Source organism: Eupeodes corollae, chromosome 3 (assembly GCF_945859685.1).
Source record: "Eupeodes corollae chromosome 3, idEupCoro1.1, whole genome shotgun sequence".
Classification (NCBI taxonomy): Eukaryota; Metazoa; Arthropoda; class Insecta; order Diptera; family Syrphidae; genus Eupeodes; species Eupeodes corollae.
In genome coordinates this window covers 69,422,824-69,441,258 of record NC_079149.1, presented here as the reverse complement: position 1 = coordinate 69,441,258, position 18,435 = coordinate 69,422,824, and the positions used below count along the sequence as shown (strand labels likewise).

General features: G+C 31.8%; 3 protein-coding genes across 3 annotated transcripts; 2 read left to right on the top strand and 1 right to left on the bottom strand.

Moving 5' to 3' along the window:
* The first annotated feature begins 1,804 nt into the window (after positions 1–1,804).
* Positions 1,805–2,461, top strand: LOC129949605 (60S ribosomal protein L29). Its single transcript, XM_056061167.1, has 3 exons — positions 1,805–1,944; positions 2,093–2,220; positions 2,284–2,461. Exons 2-3 carry the CDS (start codon positions 2,119–2,121, stop codon positions 2,410–2,412), a joined length of 231 nt encoding a protein of 76 aa, XP_055917142.1. The 5' UTR covers positions 1,805–1,944; positions 2,093–2,118; the 3' UTR covers positions 2,413–2,461.
* LOC129949604 (Q-nucleotide N-glycosylase 1) lies at positions 2,284–3,777 on the bottom strand. The gene is made up of 3 exons (XM_056061166.1): positions 3,620–3,777; positions 3,320–3,566; positions 2,284–3,265 (listed from the first exon to the last, which is right to left on the bottom strand). The coding sequence occupies exons 1-3, from the start codon at positions 3,632–3,634 to the stop codon at positions 2,490–2,492; spliced, it is 1,038 nt and encodes a 345-aa protein (XP_055917141.1). The 5' UTR covers positions 3,635–3,777; the 3' UTR covers positions 2,284–2,489.
* A 3,907-nt stretch (positions 3,778–7,684) lies between these two features.
* Positions 7,685–17,634, top strand: LOC129950959 (uncharacterized). The gene is made up of 3 exons (XM_056062932.1): positions 7,685–8,124; positions 12,174–13,854; positions 14,847–17,634. The coding sequence occupies exons 1-3, from the start codon at positions 7,960–7,962 to the stop codon at positions 15,782–15,784; spliced, it is 2,784 nt and encodes a 927-aa protein (XP_055918907.1). The 5' UTR covers positions 7,685–7,959; the 3' UTR covers positions 15,785–17,634.
* The last annotated feature ends 801 nt before the right edge of the window (positions 17,635–18,435 follow it).

The window sequence follows — 18,435 nt, the reverse complement described above, 5'->3', positions numbered from 1 at the left end:
TTTTGCATTTGAGCACTAAAATCAAAGAAATCCCCAAAAAAAGCAAGAATAGCAACACTGAACAAAAAAATAGGGAAGAAATGTCAAAATCAACAATTTTTGCGTGTTTTTTATGTAAAAAAGTGAATTTTGAAAATTAATCAAAAATAGAAATAAATATTTCCTCGCTCTAAAATTGCTATAGTTATTATTTATTTGCACATATCTATCAAATAAAAAAAAACCGTGAGTCGAAATTCATGCTGCGTTAATGGAAAGTGGAGTAGTTATTTTATTCAAATTCTGTATAATAAAACTTAAAAACGAAATCTGTTGCCCAACAAACTAAAAACTGTTTTCAACATTTATCATTTCGGTTTACATGATGAATCCGTATTCGCAATGGAATAATATATATGTGGTTCACGTTTTCAGAAAAGCTGCAAAAAACACATATTGGGAATTATTTTTACTTATTAATTTATCATCATTAAAGCTTTCTTCTGAAAACATAATTTAATGATTATACTATTTCTTTTCTCTTTGAAACATTTCGTTGACGGTATGCACTATAAATATATATTTTTAATTCTCATTAAGGAAAATCTATTTTGAGAAAAGACCAAAATGAAGAAAATATTCATTTCTGCATTATAGAAAATTCAAGCAATACAGAAGTCAATATAGTGAAGACAAACACGTTAATCTTTATTATATCATCTCCATCAGTGTTAAAAGTTGGTGCAAGAAAAGCCCTTACTGTCTTCTTTATTTTTAAGCTTCTAGTGCTTTAAGTTTTCAACTCAAAAAATACCTTGAGAAACGAACGTATGTCGTTCATTGCAATAGGTGCATATGGTTCTCTAAAAAGTAAGATTTGTTCATTCGATATCTTAAATGCATTGGATAGAGGTTGTGATTTGATAACTCATTCTTATCGAAAATTCACTCATTGGGTATGCATTTTGCGTTGGGGTACGTTGCAAAAGGCCGCTCACTAAAACCAGTTTTGCTCTTATATACATAAATAATTTTGTTTGAAACTTCTAGTTCCCAAAATCTTTTCACTGGTGATAGTACAATTAGCTTTTTTTGGGACTCATGGCAACGTATGATAAGCTCAACATTAAAGAATGATATAGACAGTGTTATCCAATGGGTAATCATAGACCTGTAGAATTGTTTGCTTTTAAAACTCAACACTGTCTACGGTCATTGCAGAATAGCTCTGCCCTAATTCCACAATCCATGGGTGTTGCTTTCCCAAGAGAGCAACTTTAAGTTCTAGGTATGTGAATCGCAGAAAATCTTTTGAAGAATGATCACGTAATTACCGTCTTTAAAGATTGTGGTAATTGCTTATGTTTTTAAACTGCTAGTCGATTCTCATTCTTATACAAAAACACCCACCTCTTTAGCTATGCTTGCTCATTTATTAATAATTTTTTATACAACCCTAACTAATTTAAACTAATGACAACTATTATTATGAAGTTTGACAAATAAATAAAATTCAGAAAATCAAATTTTAAAAGTTTTTCACTGAAGCATTAAGGAAAAGATGACATTTTTTATATATATAATCCAAAGTATTATCATAGAGTCGTTTTTTCAATTTTGTTAGAAGTTTTACATATCAAAATTAAGTAAAAAACAGTAGAAGTCGATAAATGTATTGATTTGTCCATTTAAAACTTGCTTACAAAGAGTATATATGTTGTAAAAATAGATCTCACAATTAACAAAAAAAAAATTAAGAACGCGTTTCCCGGCAAATTGAAGCAACTTTAAAAATCGCACATTGATGCCAGGCCTAAGTAGCCTTGTGGATGGTAGGCCTTACGAAAGAATTTCTGAACGCTTCCTGCTAAAAATCAATACTCGAAAAAGTCGAACATAGTAATCTGACAGGTTGACATATTTGTGAAAATTCTTTCTTTCTCTTTCCGCTAAACTGTCAAAAACGTAGGTTGATATTTTCTTAACTAAATGCATTTAATCTTAATTTTTGTATTCAATCATAATTAATTTTGATATTTTCCACTTGAAATGTGAAGCCAAATCAAATGAACTGCTCGATTTACCCAAACGTTTCTATAATTTGTATTTCCAGCCGGAGTTTTGATAGAATAACAAAAAATGGCCAAGTCAAAGAATCACACAAATCATAACCAGAACCGTAAAGCACATCGCAACGGTATCAAGAGGCCAATTCGCAAGCGTCATGAATCAACCTTGGGTGTAAGTATACTCTAAAACTCGACTAGGATAAAGTTTTTGCGACTAATTGTGTCTATGTTTCAGATGGACCAAAAGTTCTTGACCAACCAAAAGTTCTCCCGCAAAGGTAACTTGTCCGGTGTGGAAGCCAAGAAACGTTTCGATGAACGTATGGCTGCCCGTGTAGGCAAACCAAAGCCAGTTACTCTATAAACTGTTTGGTGATGAGACGTTAAATAAAAGATCATTTTTTTAAGAAAAAGTGCTTTGTTTTTAAATTTTATTTAGCTTCAGTAATAAATGCTTAATACTTTGTGGAATGGGATAGCCTCTAGTTCATCGGCGTGTTGGCGCCTGTAATCCCATAGATATTGATCGATGACAATTGAATTCGCGTTGTCCTTTGATATGTCTGGATGTAGCTTTTCCAACTCAAGCAACACAGCGTCTCTAACGCGCTCTACGATATAAATCGAAGCTCCTCTTATTTCCACTTCCTTACGATCGCCGTTTTCGAGTATAATATCTTTGTTTAGTGTTTCCAACAACTCGTCTGTATATTCTAGGGCTCCAAAGTGGACCAGCACTTGTGGCACACGATAGTCGGCGAACATGGTTATCTTTCCTACATCATGGAATTCTCCCAGTGCTTTGCCTCTGAAACAAGACCATATATCCCCTACCAAAATTTGCGCCCTTTTATAGAGCGCAACTTGCTTTCCTTCATAAGAGGCAGTGTCTCGAAAACAAACGAATTCTTCTACAATCGATTCGAGTAACTTTTCTGCAGACTTCTCTGACCGCTTAATCATGTTTTCGAATTTTCCATTGTAGTTTGCAATCAATACCTTGCCCACTTCTTGCAAGCAATCTACTCTGTTCTTAAGCAGTGGTATACATGTTTCCCCATCATCTGACCTGAGGATGTGCGCCAACGTTTTTTCATCAATCTTGGAATAGTAGTGTGGATCAGTTATGGGAATTCCCTCATTCATGGCACGGTTGACGGCTGCACAAAGGGCAAAGTAGCCAGTGTATCCATTGACTTTATACTTTGTATAGTTCACTGAAATTACACTCTTTTACAATAAAAATACCATTTGAAAAGGCATTTACTTACTTGGCGTCCAAAAACAAAAGTTAAGTGTATCCACCAAAAGTACCCAATTGGCGGCATATGCATCTGTTTCCTTAGGATGAAGTTCATGTTGCGAAAAATTGCTTACATCGATTTCTTTTGATTTAATGCCTTTGATTATTATCTCAGATAATTTATCAATTCCTTTCTGGTGTATTTTAATGTATTTGGCATTCTGGACAATAAATTCCCCAGACTCTCGGGGACTTAATGGCTTTGCTGGAAAAGTCTAAAAATTCAAGGAATAATTACTGCATATTGGTACAAAGATTCAGGCATTACATTAGAACTCATCATGTCAATTGGAATCCGGAATATCGAAAGATAAACAAAATACGAGGAATAATGAAGAGGGACCTTGGTATTGGTAAATTAATTATTTATATTTTGCAAATATTTAGAAGTCGCCGCTCATATTTTGACATTACTTAAGAATCTCTGTTTAGTAACTTTTCCCCAGACAGATATCAAATTTACAATGGCCATGTTCGGTTAGCAATCCGATAGGCTATCTGAGATATTTTAGTATCAGATATGTTTGCGAACGATAATTTCATCATTAGTAGTGTTTTTTTTTTAATAATACTGATATGTATAGTTAATTTTTATTTCGAATTGTGTGCTACGAAAACAAAAGTCAAACAATCAGCAAATAACAGGTAATAACCATAAGTTAGCTATAATACCAAAAATCTTAGGCTAGCTTTGAGATTTGCTTTTGACAACAGTTAATTTGATCATCAGCTTGTAGAAAGTCATTGAAGTTATTGTAATCGATCCGTTTTATTAAACTGGAAATGTTGACATTTATCGATGTTGCGGGTCCTTAGAATCTAAATAAAAGATTTGTAGAGAAATGTCTGTGTGTACGTGTGTATGTAGGTTCGTACATCTACGTCGGGACGTTCGGGAATCTTTTTCCATCGTGCATAAATCAAGAACCAGTAAAGATATTGACTTCAATTAAATTTGTTTATACAGATGATAACACCGACAAATACAGGATTCACAACAAAATTAAGTAGGCGTTTTTTTTACTATATCAAATTAAAAAAAGTTATCATTTTGGTTTAACCGAAATATCTCATGGACCAATAACGGTAGCGACTTGAATTAAATTTTACATTATATAATGTAACGTAGTACCAAAATAATATAATGAAAAAAAAAATACAAAAAAACAGTTTTTTTATAAATACAAACAAATAATTGTCACCTCGAATATCTTACAAGCAAGAATAATTATATCCCCAAAATAATTGTATGCAACGAAAAATAACGTTTTTGACATCTGGTAAAATGGTAAAAAAAATCACTAAAAGTTGGTAAAAATTGATTTTCCACTTAAAATATAACATTCAGTAAAGTTTTGAGGAAAATCGGATAGACATTTTTTTTATATTTTTTAACAAAACACAAAAACCTACAAAAATAATAAGACATTGATCTCGAGTCAAGTATTAATAGCATTACTTTAATAGTATTAGTATTAATAATTTCAATCATTATTTACGTTAAATTCTTCTAGATTAACGTAATTCTTTAGAAAAAGACCCATTTTAATATAAGTTTCTACCAACAAAAAACACAAATATTCAGTTCCTAGAGCTGCTGCGCTTGCCGCTTAGTGGCGTCCCGAACAGAAGAATTCAAATATACCTTTGTATATAAAAACCATAGTACTCTCATCATTGGCATACTATACATGGACTGCTAGTGGTATGAATTCTTCATACAGAATTTGAATAAAAATGGTTCCACTTCAAATTAGCTACACTAGCCCATCCAGGCACAGTGTCAAAAAAAGTTATTAATTATTTAGCGACATCTGCTTGTATTTAGTTGACATCTAGTATAATTTGTTGAAGACAAACGATGCCATGTTTTTATTGTATGTTATTGAAAAATGTTGACAGTTCGTGCAAAATGAAGCAGAAGCTGTGACTGTGAGTATTAAATGTAAATGTTACAAAATTTGTCCGCATAGCCCTCTTTGCGCTAGTGTTTTGTCCGTTAAAAGTGGAACCATCGTGAAGTTGGCTACTAGCAGTCCATGTATAGTATGTCAATGACTCTCATAGTGGAAATCGAATAGGGCTAGATATTTTTTTTGGAACGTCTAGTGGGGAAATCCATTTGCAGACGAGAGACTTAGACCAGGGGTGGAATCACGTAAGGCGATAGTTGATTGTCACTGTTTTGATAGTTCGATAAAGTTTTACTATTTGCTGGCAACACTAACTCAAGTGTTGAATTTTCAATTTGCAATGTTTTGTTTTTGCGAAAATGTAAGTATACCTATAACAATACTTAATAATAGTTATAAATTAATGAGTATGTTTGTTACATATTTCAAAAAATTATTCTTTTATTGAATCAAGGGCTCACAGTACTTTGGCCCATCGGTGCAACTCAATCAGCCCCAAGCTGTCGTTGATAACCACCACCTCCAAGAAGATTTAAAGTTGCAGCCAGTCGAAGGATAGGTGGAATATGTGTTATTCCTGATGGTAAATCGAGCAAAAGCAAAACATACACAAATGTTTCTTTCTTTAATCAATTTTTTTTTAAGAATCTGAAACAAATAATTTTATATGTATGTAGATAGGGTACATATAGCTACATAAATTATGTTGTAAATAACTTATTTATAAATATTCATAGAATGTTTCATAGTTTGTGGCCATTTCTCTTTCAGGTGCTCTAATAGAAAATTTGCATTGAAGTATACATTACTGTTCACTTATTTTTATCTTTCTTTGAAATCTTTTCGCTTTTTTTGATAGTGGAGCTGAAGTTCCCACAAACTATCTTTTTCACAAAAAATGAATCAAAATATATGAATGTGCCACCTAAATAGCTGTCACTAACAAACCATATCAAAAAAGTGATAGTCAATTTGATAATCACCTTACTTGGAGCAAAATCATCCATTTTGATGGTCGACAATCACCTTACGCGATTCCACACTAGGCGCTCACATGCAAATTTTAGTTTCGAAACTGTTTGGTTTATAAACTGAGCACTATAGACTTATATGAGAGTCCGCGCACATGCAGAAACCATTCTGCCGCCCATTCTAGCCACTTTTTAGTTTGTGTTTTGACACAAACTAGAGGATCACCTCGAACCAATTCCTTAGTTTGTGTCCCAAAGAATTTTAGGTAACTATGTGGACATTCAACTAAAAAATTAAGTCAAGGTAAATAAATATTTCCTGTGTATTGGTTTATTTCGTTGATTACTTTCGGAGTTGCTTATGTGCGCGATGTTTGGGCAACTAACGATCGAACTATTTGGCTTTGAAAAAGTTGCATGAGCGCGCCTAGCCTTACGAATATGATAATTCGAAACAGATAAAAATAGGGAAAGAGTATTGGGTATTTACAAGTTTTGGAGTGTAAAGGGAAAATTGTAGTGCTTATAAGAATAAATAGGAAATGAAGCAAATGATTAAGGAGAAATGAACCAATATACTTAAATTTATTTTGGTTTATTTACATTTTAAGCTATGTAGGTGAAATGTAGGTGAAATATAAAGGAAACTGGCATTTTGGCTATTCTGTATGGTAGGATTGCATTTAAAATGCATGGTTTTTATATACAAAGATTGTAGGTACTGTCTTTATATTGTGTTTTACATCGATGTGTAAGTTTTTCTCCTAGACAACTTTTCGCGCTTTGTAAACGATTTTTTTTTTTCAATCGCCAAGATTTATTCAAAAATCACATTGCTCTAAATTTCGTAAATTTAAATACAAAGTTTTTATTAAAACCGTGAACAAATTGGGCTTAAAAACATAGTTGTTGTTGGCTGCTTATGGGAATGGAATAAATATTTTTCTCTCGCTTCCGCGGAATTTCTCCACTTTCATTAGCGCCAAAGTCGGCATCTGGTCGCCTTAAAGTTTCTGCTCATGAGACTGTGATTTTAATATACAAAGAATATACATATAGATATAAAACAAAACAATTTAAAAATATTTCCTAAGATTATGCTACAACTTTTCTAAAATCATCTATGTCTATATGGTTCTTGCATAAGATAATATAAAGTTTTTAGCACTTCTTCACGCCATCTGAAACTGAAAGTTAGAAACCAAGGAGAAATTAGCTGCGTTTTTAGAATGCATCAATTTAGTTTTATAATATAATAATAATAAAATAAAAATCTTTGTTTTGAAGTCACATAAAAACATTTATGTTTTTTTTGCTTTTAAAGTAAGAATAATACGATTTAATTTGTGTGTGCTTATAGCGCCATCTGCGTGTGACAATGAAGAGATGCGTTTTCAATTGCGCTGACATACCACACAAATAAAATTCGTATTCACCACCAAGGTTCAATACCCAAGCCCACATCCACCATCTTGCCGCTGCCGCAGTGTATTATATGGTGTAGTGTGGATTGTGAAGTTTTTTTCTTGTGCACATTATGGTCGCAATTCTTTGATGAACTAAAGTGTTGTCTAATTGCATTTTTAACAATTATTTGGATCATATAAAAATAGAAAGTGTATCTAATCAATTCTTCATTAAATAATAACAATTAGTTAAGAAATAAAAAATCATAATCACACACCATTATTTGTTTGCAACTAAAAGAATTTCGCGACTAAAAAATGGGTGACTTAGTGGAGACTCGTCAGAACGAGTTGAAAACCAGGAAAATCTGCCGCTTTTGCCTGACACAAAATGCCTCGAATTTGTCGAACATCTACTCTCGGGAAAATCGAATGCAAACTGCACCATTGCCCCTTCAGGTTATGGCCTGTGTATCCATTGAGGTAAATTTAATAACCAAATGACTGCAATGAAATAATTATTGGCAAGTGAATTGTATTGTTTTTGTTTATAATGCTAAAATCAAGCCAACCAACCAAACAACCAAAACCAAATAAACTATTTTAGACAAAGACGGCGAAAATATTTTGATGGTTCGTTTCTAAATAAATAAAAGGTATATTCCATTAAAATCCAAGACGCACTGCTGCCGCCAAAGTTGAAATTAGTACAAGCAGCGGCCGATGATGTGTCTGGGTGTTCGGGTTCGGGTTCGAGTGTGGAATACGAGTACATACAAGGTCGAAAGAAAACGTTTTTTAATTATTATTTTCTTTTGTATTTCTCTCAAATCAAGATATCTTAATAAACTAGGATTCTATTCAAAAAGGAGTGTTACATTATTTGGCCGAAAAACAAATTAAAAAAAACCCTTTATTGGTTAATTTGTATAAGGGTCTCCATTCAGTAGATAGCTGGCCAGATACCTACATACATATGTGCACTTTCAAACGTTGTTGTGATAATTTAAAAATGCATTTCTCATTGTTTTTCACGCATAAATCTGTGAATTTAAATGGTTGTTGTTTTAACAACTCCATTACCATTATCAAGATTATCTCTTTATCTTTATCAAATTGGTGACTTGCCATAGTTCGCTTTCGAAATATGAATAGAATGAAGGTTCAGTTCGTAATTGTAAAACTTCCGCAGTACATACTACCAAAATTGCGTTCCAATACACTTAGCCGAAAGAGTCTCCGTACTACAACTCCTTTCTCTTTTTTGATTCTGGCATAAATAATTTATTATAACAATATATTAAAAACAAGTACATATTTTGAAAATCACAATCACAATTTTTTAAAATTTGGTAAATAGGTGAAGTTGGAAACTAACTTTTTTAAATCTTACTACTTTGGTTTTTACATTTAATTCTAATCATTTTTCCAAAAAAAAAAGTTTAGGCTGTACGAAGACTTTTTGCACTATGCGTATATAAACAAGTTGCGTTTGTTTATGCGTGAGCATGGCAATACTTGGCGTTTATTTTAATTATGTTGCTAAAATGGCAAAGGTGCAATCGAAACTTAGGTTTCCCCTACACATCCAAGAATATTCGGAAATGTAAACATGCGAACCTCTCCATTAGGTTGTTGATCATCTGCTCAATCCCTGTTCAATGGCCTTTTAATATACTTTTTGCTCAGGTTAAATAACAATCTCGTTGTTCAATCTTTAGCGATATTGAATAAACAGCTTAGTTCTCTTTAAAAGCAATTTGTTACAAGCTTCAAAATAATAGATAGACTGGCGGCTTCATATCTATTTTCGGCAATCCAAAACTTAAGTTTTTCCAAAATGGCTTAAGCTCGTTTTTGTCGGAAATTCCGTATTTGGAATATGCACTATTAACATCGTTCTTAATGTTTTTGCGTAAAAATAAAATTTCCTTCCTTTTCCCATGATTTCAAAAACGGCAAGGAGCAAAGCTTACAACAATAATTACAAAAATGATATTTTTCATTTTGTCAACTTTTGCTATCATATGCCCTTATTACTAGAAGCAAATCGAACGTTCGACTTAAAGCGACCGTTTTATAAATCCAATATAATGCAAAATTAAGATGGGTGATGTTCGATGTTCAAATGGGTTACCATTTCTTTTCCCAAGAAAGGTATTCACGAAATGAGTCATTTCAAAAATGTTCGCTTTGAGTCGAAGATTCGATTCGCCTCTCGTAATAAAGGCCATAAACTCAATTTGAACAAGCGCACATGCAGTTTTTATTATGTTTACAAACTAACATTATTTTTATCAATTCTTGGTTTTGAATAACTGTAACTTAAAACTTATTGCAGAACTGTAAGATTTGACGGCATTTTGTAATACCATTTTTGCTATTACTCGTGCCAATTTAACGTCCTGGCTATGCAACAAAACTAGTTTTCAAATTGCCAAATGAGTTTGTTTTCTTTTTGGTGTCATTTCGACATGGAATCACTTACTCTTATGTATGTCAGGTTAAAGTGGCTGTCCATTATGGAAACACTTAGGCCAGTTTAATGGCTTATGTAAGAAAAAGTCTTTCGTAAAGGAAAAGTACCATTACAGAGTTTCTACAGTGCAAAAACAGTGAGTGTCCAATTATATGCAAGAGGTTAAATTTAGGAATTGTTTAAGTTTATTTCATTTATTTATTAATAAAGCAGTTTTTTTTATTTGAATTTAATTTGAGCTCAAGTATTAAATATTGTTTAAGTTCTACTACTTCTATACATTTTCTTGGAGAAATTGCATTACGATTTAAATAAAATAAATCCAAATGACATAATTACAGTGAGTGCCATTAATATTCGGTTTTTTGTTTCTTTTCATAAAAACACTTTACTTTTGACTTTAAACTTTAAAAAAGTTAAAAACCAGTTTTTCTTTAAAATATTTTGTATTTAATAATTACAATATATATACATTTTTTTAATTAAAATAGCAAATTAACAAAATAAAATAAATAAAGAATATGACAACTCAAAATATAACACTTCATTATTATTCGGTTTTTTTTTACATACTTATTCAAACTTTTTAATTAATTTTTCTTACCATTGATTTTAATATTTTGTTGGATACCCTTGATTGGATAAAACTCCTTCCAGTCGATTGGGTATATTTTTTATAATTTTTTGAAGGTATTTAATGCCTTTTTTGCTCCATTCTTCTTGAAGCCGTTGATTGAGTGCGCTTATTGAAGAGATAAGGTTTTCGCGAACTCCAGGTTCCAGTTCATCCTACAAATTTTCGATTGGGTTAAAGTCTGGAGATTGTGGAGGGTTTGGATAATTTTTGCACAGTTATACAGAAGCCATTCTCTTACAACATACGCCATGTGTTCCGGGTCGTTGTCCTGGTAAAATTTGAAATTCCTTAAAATGCCCATTTTCTCAGCACTTTGCCTTAAATTTTCTTTAAGGATCCTTAAATAGTATTCCTAATTCAATATACCGTCGATGAATACTAAATTTCCCATGCCTCTTGTCGAAATGCACCCCCAAACCATGATGTGCCCGCCTCCATGCTACACTGTTGGCTTTGTTTTTCTGTTTTTAAGCTCTTCATATGGCTTGCGCCACACCATAACTCTCCCATCCGATCCAAGTTGCATCCTTATTTATGTGTTCCCTCGCAAACTTGATCCGAATTTGCCTGTTGGGCATATTGATAAATGGCTTTTCTTCGGGCAACACGGCCATTGTAGCCATTTGTCTTTATGCAGATATTTTCATTTGTTTACATTTTTGGTTGACCCATTTGCTTCTTTGGTTCGACCCTTCCTTCTCTTTTATACATCGGAACAATTTCACTAATAGTGTTTGGCTTTATGTCTAAAATATCAGCAATTTTTTTTTGTATTTTCCACTTTTATTATGGTGAAAAATAACAAGGTTTCTTTTTTCAAGGCTTGCATTTTTTCCTTTGCATCCCATGATTAACTTTTTAAATAAAACCAAACGATCTTACACTAAATTGTTTTAAAAAAGTATGCGATTGTCTAGTGAACACTTTATTTTAACGGTACTCTTGAATAGACAAACTGTTAATCGGGGCAAATGTCAAACTCAGCAAAGAAAACAAAAAACCGAATAATAATGAAGCGCTTGCATGCGATCTTTTTGCGTTTTTTATGGTATATCTTAATATCTTAATATTTAAAGAATAATATACTTATTTATAAAATAACCAAATAATAAAACTAAATTCAATAAGTTATTTTAAAATATAAACCCCATTTAATAGTTTTTTTGTGTAGGAATATAATCAGCAATTTCACGAATTCCATAGTAATCGGAAACTCACGAATACCAAAAAATATGTCATTTGGTTTTATTTTTGAATCCAGGAATTAAATTCTTAATTCTAATGACGAAACTATCACGTTATCGACTTGTCCTTTTTAAGTTTTACAATACAGCCATAGAAATAAAAACACGAAAATAATTCGTTAATTTTGATTGCCTTATGATTTCTAATCTGAATTTTGAAATATAATTATAGGTGTTTTCCAGAGACTGCATGCCAGGATATGTATGCAGTGAATGTCGTCTGATTTTTGATTATTGCTATCGTTTTAAACAAATGTGCAAAAAAGCGGATACTTGTCTTCGACACTATCCACTCACAGGATCGTGGTCTCCAGCTTTAGATCATCCAAGAATTCCACGTGAACTTTTACTTCAGCAAAAAACCGTTCAAAAAAACTTAAATGCGTTGCAAGTTACCAAAATAAGTGAAGCTTCAGAGAATGTTGAAGAAATCTCTCTTGATGAAGTTAAAGATCAATCTATACTAATACTAGATAAAAATCAAAGTTCTATTCCAAAGAAATCCCATCAAATAGAAGTTGAAATTGAAGAACCGGACGAGGACGATGACGGCAATTACACTCCTAAGAAGGTTCCTGTTCCCGTTGAAAAAGCAGCACGTAAAACCCCGGTTATAAAAATATTAAATAAATCAGCCATTCGCATTCTAAATAAGGAAGCTCAAAAAGTTATCGAACCTATAATGTCCAAACCAATGTTGCAGCGTGATGATGATGGTAATTTGGCTATTGTTACTCAGATTCTGGAGCAAGATACACCTGAGAGCAGAGAGCCTGCCCCAAAGGCGGCTGTTTTGGAGACTAATGTTTTCCCTTGTCCGCATTGTGAACGTTCGTTTCCGTTGCGACAGTTGCTTGATATTCATTTGGTAAATCATAATCGCGAACGAAGTTTCTTTTGTGATTACTGCGATAAAAGTTTCTTCAGTAAATATGACTTGCAAAAGCATAATTTAACTCATACAGGAGAAAAACCTTATGTATGTGTGGTATGCAAAAAAGGTTTTACACGTTCAACTCTTTTGCATCGTCACGAGAAATCACACATTGACATTCCCAAGTTTATTTGTGTCTTCTGCGAAAAACCATTCATATCACAAGAAGAAATGGAGAAGCATACCGATCGACATCGGAAGCATAGGCCATACGTGTGCAAGATTTGTAACAAAGGATTTGCTTTCAAGCAAGGTCTTGAGCGTCACGAGGTTGTACATTGTCGTCAGCAACCTTTTCAATGTCAATATTGTGACCAAAGCTTTTCTACACCCAGTAAGTTATCAAGGCATTTGACAGCTCACGCTGGTAAACGCCCCTATCCTTGCAAGCTTTGTCCTAAGTCTTATTTACTCAGTCACCATTTGACAAGACACATGCGTTCGCACAAGAATGGGTCGGGTTCATATAAATGCAATGATTGTCAAAAGTCATTCGGCACCAGGGATGATTTGATTTATCACTCAGCAGTACACGCTGCCCAAACAATGGTCTGTCCACTTTGCAAAGACGCATTCGATGATATTGAAACTGTAACTGAACATGTAAGGCAGCATGCTGAAGGGGAAGCGTATGCTTGCGAGTTCTGCGATTTTATTTACATGACTTCTGAACGGTTGGATGACCACATCAAAGCCATGCATGCGTTGGAAATGGTTGCTTACAACGAGGATAATAAACGAAGTGCTCTAACTTCAAAAAATTCAAAAAATACGGAAAACGAAGAGAAAACCCAAACTGAAAATCAAACTAAAGAAATAGACGATGTAATTGAAGAGTTTTTGTACGAAGAATTTCCAGAGGATTCTCCCAAACCCGAAGTGAACGAAAATGTTATTATAAAGGAAGAACATGTGTGGGGTAGGTACAAGGTTAGAGGTTAGAAGTAAATACAAATTTATTTTTTGTTAATTGCAATTTATTTAAAATTGACTTTGAATTTGCTTAAAACTAAAACATAATATACACAAAATCTGATTTAATTTAATGAAACATTTTCTAAACATTATGATATTATTACATACATACCTATATGTGTTTAAAATTCATTTTATTTTAAACCGATATTGTTAGATACGAATTTACATAAACAGGTGCGCAAATATACATAGCTTTAAAATGACAACTTTCAACTCTAGTGACTTGTAAACATGTTTAATTTTACAAATGGGAACAATTCCAATAATTCTCATAAACAAATTAATACTCGAATTAGAATAACAATCAATATCAGGAATAAGTAAGTTATGTATACTACAATATTCGAACTACATAGTAGAATCGCTAAGCATGATCATTTATCTTAAATTGCACCCATAAAAACCTGTGATAAGCAAAATTCTTGGTTAAGATTCAATTAAAAAAATAATTAATTACGAGCCAAAAGATCTGATTAAATGCTCACGGTTATTTTAGTTTAACGAATAGAAAGCATTTTTATAAAAAAAGTCAATTTTTTAGAAACGAAAAATCCTTTTAAAAAAATGATGAACAAAAAAGAAATAACCCACAACAAGTTATATATTCAATTGTTCATATAACAAGCTTCAAGTCCATATTTATTTGATTAAAACTCTTAGGTATTGATATTTTTTTCTTTTAATTTTAGTTTTAAATTCTATCAAAAAACTTAATGAAATTTAAAAAAACTAGTTTGAAGCTTGCTTAGGTTCTACAGCAAACATTAAAATCTCGGTTATTTTCTGCCTTAACCTGTGTGTGTTTAATGAAATCGAGAGCATGATAGTTTATTATTGAGCAGACACTAGACATAAGCCATCTTTCTATATAGCATATGAAATCAATTAACTAACGTTTTTTATAAAAAAAATAACAAAATAATTTATTTGCAGAAAGACAACTCGAAAACGATAATCAAAAATCTAATAATGTTTCTCATGGCTCAAATGAAAACGACATTATTGATGAGGAAACTTTAGAACTGATGAATATTATTGAAATGAACTCAACAGAGGAGGAGCCTCCGGTAAAATTTAAGAAAACAGCTGAAAAATCTAAAGAAACCACAAAGATTGTTGAGAAAAAACAAACAACGATTCGACGCAAGGCACCAGTAAAACCTGGTCAGGTAACATCTTCAGCTAATTCTAGTTCATTGTCACCAAAAGAAAATCAAAAGCCACTACAATCAATTTTACCAACAAAAATAATTGCGACTCCAAAGACTGCTGTAAAGTCAGTTGCACCCAAATCTCGTCAGCCCACCATTCAAGCTGCTCTAAATGCGATATCGAAATCTGTTTCGATAAAGAAAATAGAAACATCTAACAAAGCATCAGTATCACCTACAATACCAAAACCAGTCGAAGCTGAGAAAACACCAACACCAACAGCATCAACACCAACAAATACAACTAGAAAATCATCTCCACGAGTAACAGCAAAGCAAGAGTCATCTGAACAAACAAAGTTATCAAAGCAATCACCAACAAGTACCAACAAACGCATGCTTCGACAACGTGGAGAAGTTACTTCTGTAACTAAAGCACAAACTAAGCCTAGTCCAGTCTCTGGGCAGATCAAAAAATCGCCTACAAAGTCCGCAGATGTAGTGGCAGTAAAGAAAACTGAAAGTTCTTCTGAGGAGGATAAAAAACTTGTTGAAATGATAATCGGTGATAAGAAAGTTAAGGTAAAAAAAATTACAATGACAAAGGCGCAAGTAGATGAAATGACTCGTGACGGACTTATTCAAATGAAAGGGGGCACCATGATTCTTAAAAAGGGTCGCACTTCGCCCAACGATGTTAAGAGTCCATCTAATCACTAAAGAATAATTGTTGCTTGTGTAAAGATTGTACACTAATCGGAAAAATATAAACTAGTAAAAACTAATGTATTTTAAGGGGCTGTAAGGAAGGCATATCATATATAAGTTATATATGGAGCGAGTTTAAGCGAAACCATTAAATTAAAAAAAAAAGTAACAACTACATGTCTATAAAAGTTATAAACATTTATAATATTTTTTTATAATATTTAAGACGATTAAGTTTTACCTAAAACCTTTTGTACTTTTTGCAAAACGTACACAATTAAATCGGTTGTTCTGAAAATTACTTTCTTGATTGTGGTTTCTAAGCGTTAATGCTTACATACAAACCATTACATGCGGGCAATTCGCTTATCATAACAGGGCTCAAAATTTACGATTTCACTTAATTTTAAAACTTTACCTAAATTATTACCATACTCTGTAGATAAAAATTTTGGCAGTTGCCTTATGGAAAAGCTTTATTTTAGAATCAGTTAATCACTTTACACAAAAACATCATCATTGGGCTAGTTCAACCAACATATGGGACTTCATTTGCTAACTGCATTCTTTGGACAAAAAATAAGACCAATTTTTCCGTGGTCATTAATTTCAAACTTGGAACTTTACTTGACTATCTATCTTTTACTTGCAGAAAGTACCAACAACATTATTACCTACAAACAAGTTTCGTTTCACATGTTACAAGTCCATCAAAAGATGTGTTTCGTATTGCAAAGAATAAGTCTGTATTAATTTTCCAATTTGACAAAGCACCCCTTTACACAAAACATGAAATGGAATTATGCAGAAAATAATTAAATTACAGAGTACTAACGTATAGCTTTCAGTTGAATGAAAAAAACTTGTGGACTTGACTTCATAGTAAGGGACATTTATCTTGACTTAAGTTGCCTTCATTGGAAGGCCATTTTTTGGCAACTGCACAATGGGATTATAGAAACTTACTTACCTTCAAGTCTCTTATGTCGTCTGAACCGACATAAATGCCACTCGACCTGCCTGGCAGTTGCCTTAAAACTTTTATTATGTTAATAATATTAATATATGTAGGGTTACCTTAGTCATTAGGAGGTTTCGGTTTAAGGGCTATCAAAGAAGTTCTTGATGATGTAACACTTTTTTCTGACCAAGTACATATAAGTTTTTTACATTTATTATTTTATTTTATTACTTGATTTGTCTTATGCAATTGAAGCATATTAAAAAATAAATTGAGTTTTATTTACAAATATCGATTTATTTTGCGTGTTTTATTTATGAAAATATGTTAAATCTTCAGTGTTTTATTTACTTCAACCAACTTATGTATTTTTCATCATTTTTAAGCTAGTACTTTTTGGAATATAAGATTTTATTAATAATATGAATTACAATTTTTTAACTTGTAAACATTTAAGAACTTAATGCTTAAATACAATATTGACCTGTTAATCCTTGTTTATTCTGCAAAAACATTCAAGTAAATTAATAATAAATAATTGCTGTAATTGCTGAGATACAATTTGACAATGAAATATTCGGCTATATTAAAGAAACTAAATGTCTATATAAAGTCGGAAAGGAAATTTACCCTCCTACAGAAAAAGCTTCCTACCAATACCTAAAGACATGGAAATCAGCAGATAGAAACACAAAAAATAAAATTTGTCTAATTGAATTAGAAAACATTCAACAATAGCAAATGCCTCAGTATTGAACCAATTCAAATTTGATAGAAAACATCGAATATTAAAAAGAAACAAAAAAAAATCGTCAAAAATGTCAAAAATTCTACAAAATTTCAGCTGAAACAAGACCACTTATTAATCAAAGAGAATTGTTAAAAAATGAAAAAAATAAAACAGTATCAGATAAAATACAAATTAAAAACAATTAAGACCAAAACTAAAGAAGACATTGAAAATTCAATTACATTGACAAAACGAAAATTGTTTGTTAATTTATGTTAAATTTATTTGATTTGATTAATTTTTGTATTTTTCTTATTTACTTAAATTTGTATATAAATTAATTGGCGAATAAAGCTTTTAATAATAAAAATTGCTGTAAAAGAATTTATAAGAAATACCTACATATACCTACATACACAGGTAAATAGTAATAATAAAAAGAAATTCGTTATTATTTTTTTGAAAAAATAATAAAGAACGTATTTAAAAAGGGTTTAGAATAGAAATGATACTGGTTTTATATTCAACTAACGAAAAATGAAGCACAATGAAGGGGCAACATTTTTTTTGAAATTTCAAATTTCCAAACTTTAAAAATTTTTTTATACGAAATTAATATTTTTTTATTATCAACAAGTTTATTGTTACCATATTATTATTACAGCTAGGTTCTACAATTCACTTAAACTTGAAATGAAATCAATTGTAAATTGGAGTTCTGAAATTCACTTTTATCGGCATCGATTTTCGAACTCGAAACGAAGTGAATTTACGTGTTCTACATTCCGATTTCTGCGATTTTTTAAGTGATTTGATTTCAACCATATTTAATTGGTGTGATTTAAATTAAACACCAGGAAATTCTTTAAGAACAGTAGTAGTTTCACTTAAAGGAATTAAACCTTATTTTTAATTATATAATACACTTGATTCATGTAAAGTTGCAGGGAACGGAAAAAGACCAAATATTTT

Coding starts and splice junctions, on each gene's coding strand:
- LOC129949605 (XM_056061167.1), top strand. CDS start 2,119: ATGGCCAAGTCAAAGAATCACACAAATCATAACCAGAACCGTAAAGCA. Junction 2,221..2,283: donor GTCATGAATCAACCTTGGGT/GTAAGTATACTC, acceptor TCTATGTTTCAG/ATGGACCAAAAGTTCTTGAC.
- LOC129949604 (XM_056061166.1), bottom strand. Junction 3,266..3,319: donor CTTTTGTTTTTGGACGCCAA/GTAAGTAAATGC, acceptor GTGTAATTTCAG/TGAACTATACAAAGTATAAA.
- LOC129950959 (XM_056062932.1), top strand. CDS start 7,960: ATGGGTGACTTAGTGGAGACTCGTCAGAACGAGTTGAAAACCAGGAAA. Junction 8,125..12,173: donor TGGCCTGTGTATCCATTGAG/GTAAATTTAATA, acceptor ATATAATTATAG/GTGTTTTCCAGAGACTGCAT. Junction 13,855..14,846: donor AAAGGAAGAACATGTGTGGG/GTAGGTACAAGG, acceptor ATTTATTTGCAG/AAAGACAACTCGAAAACGAT.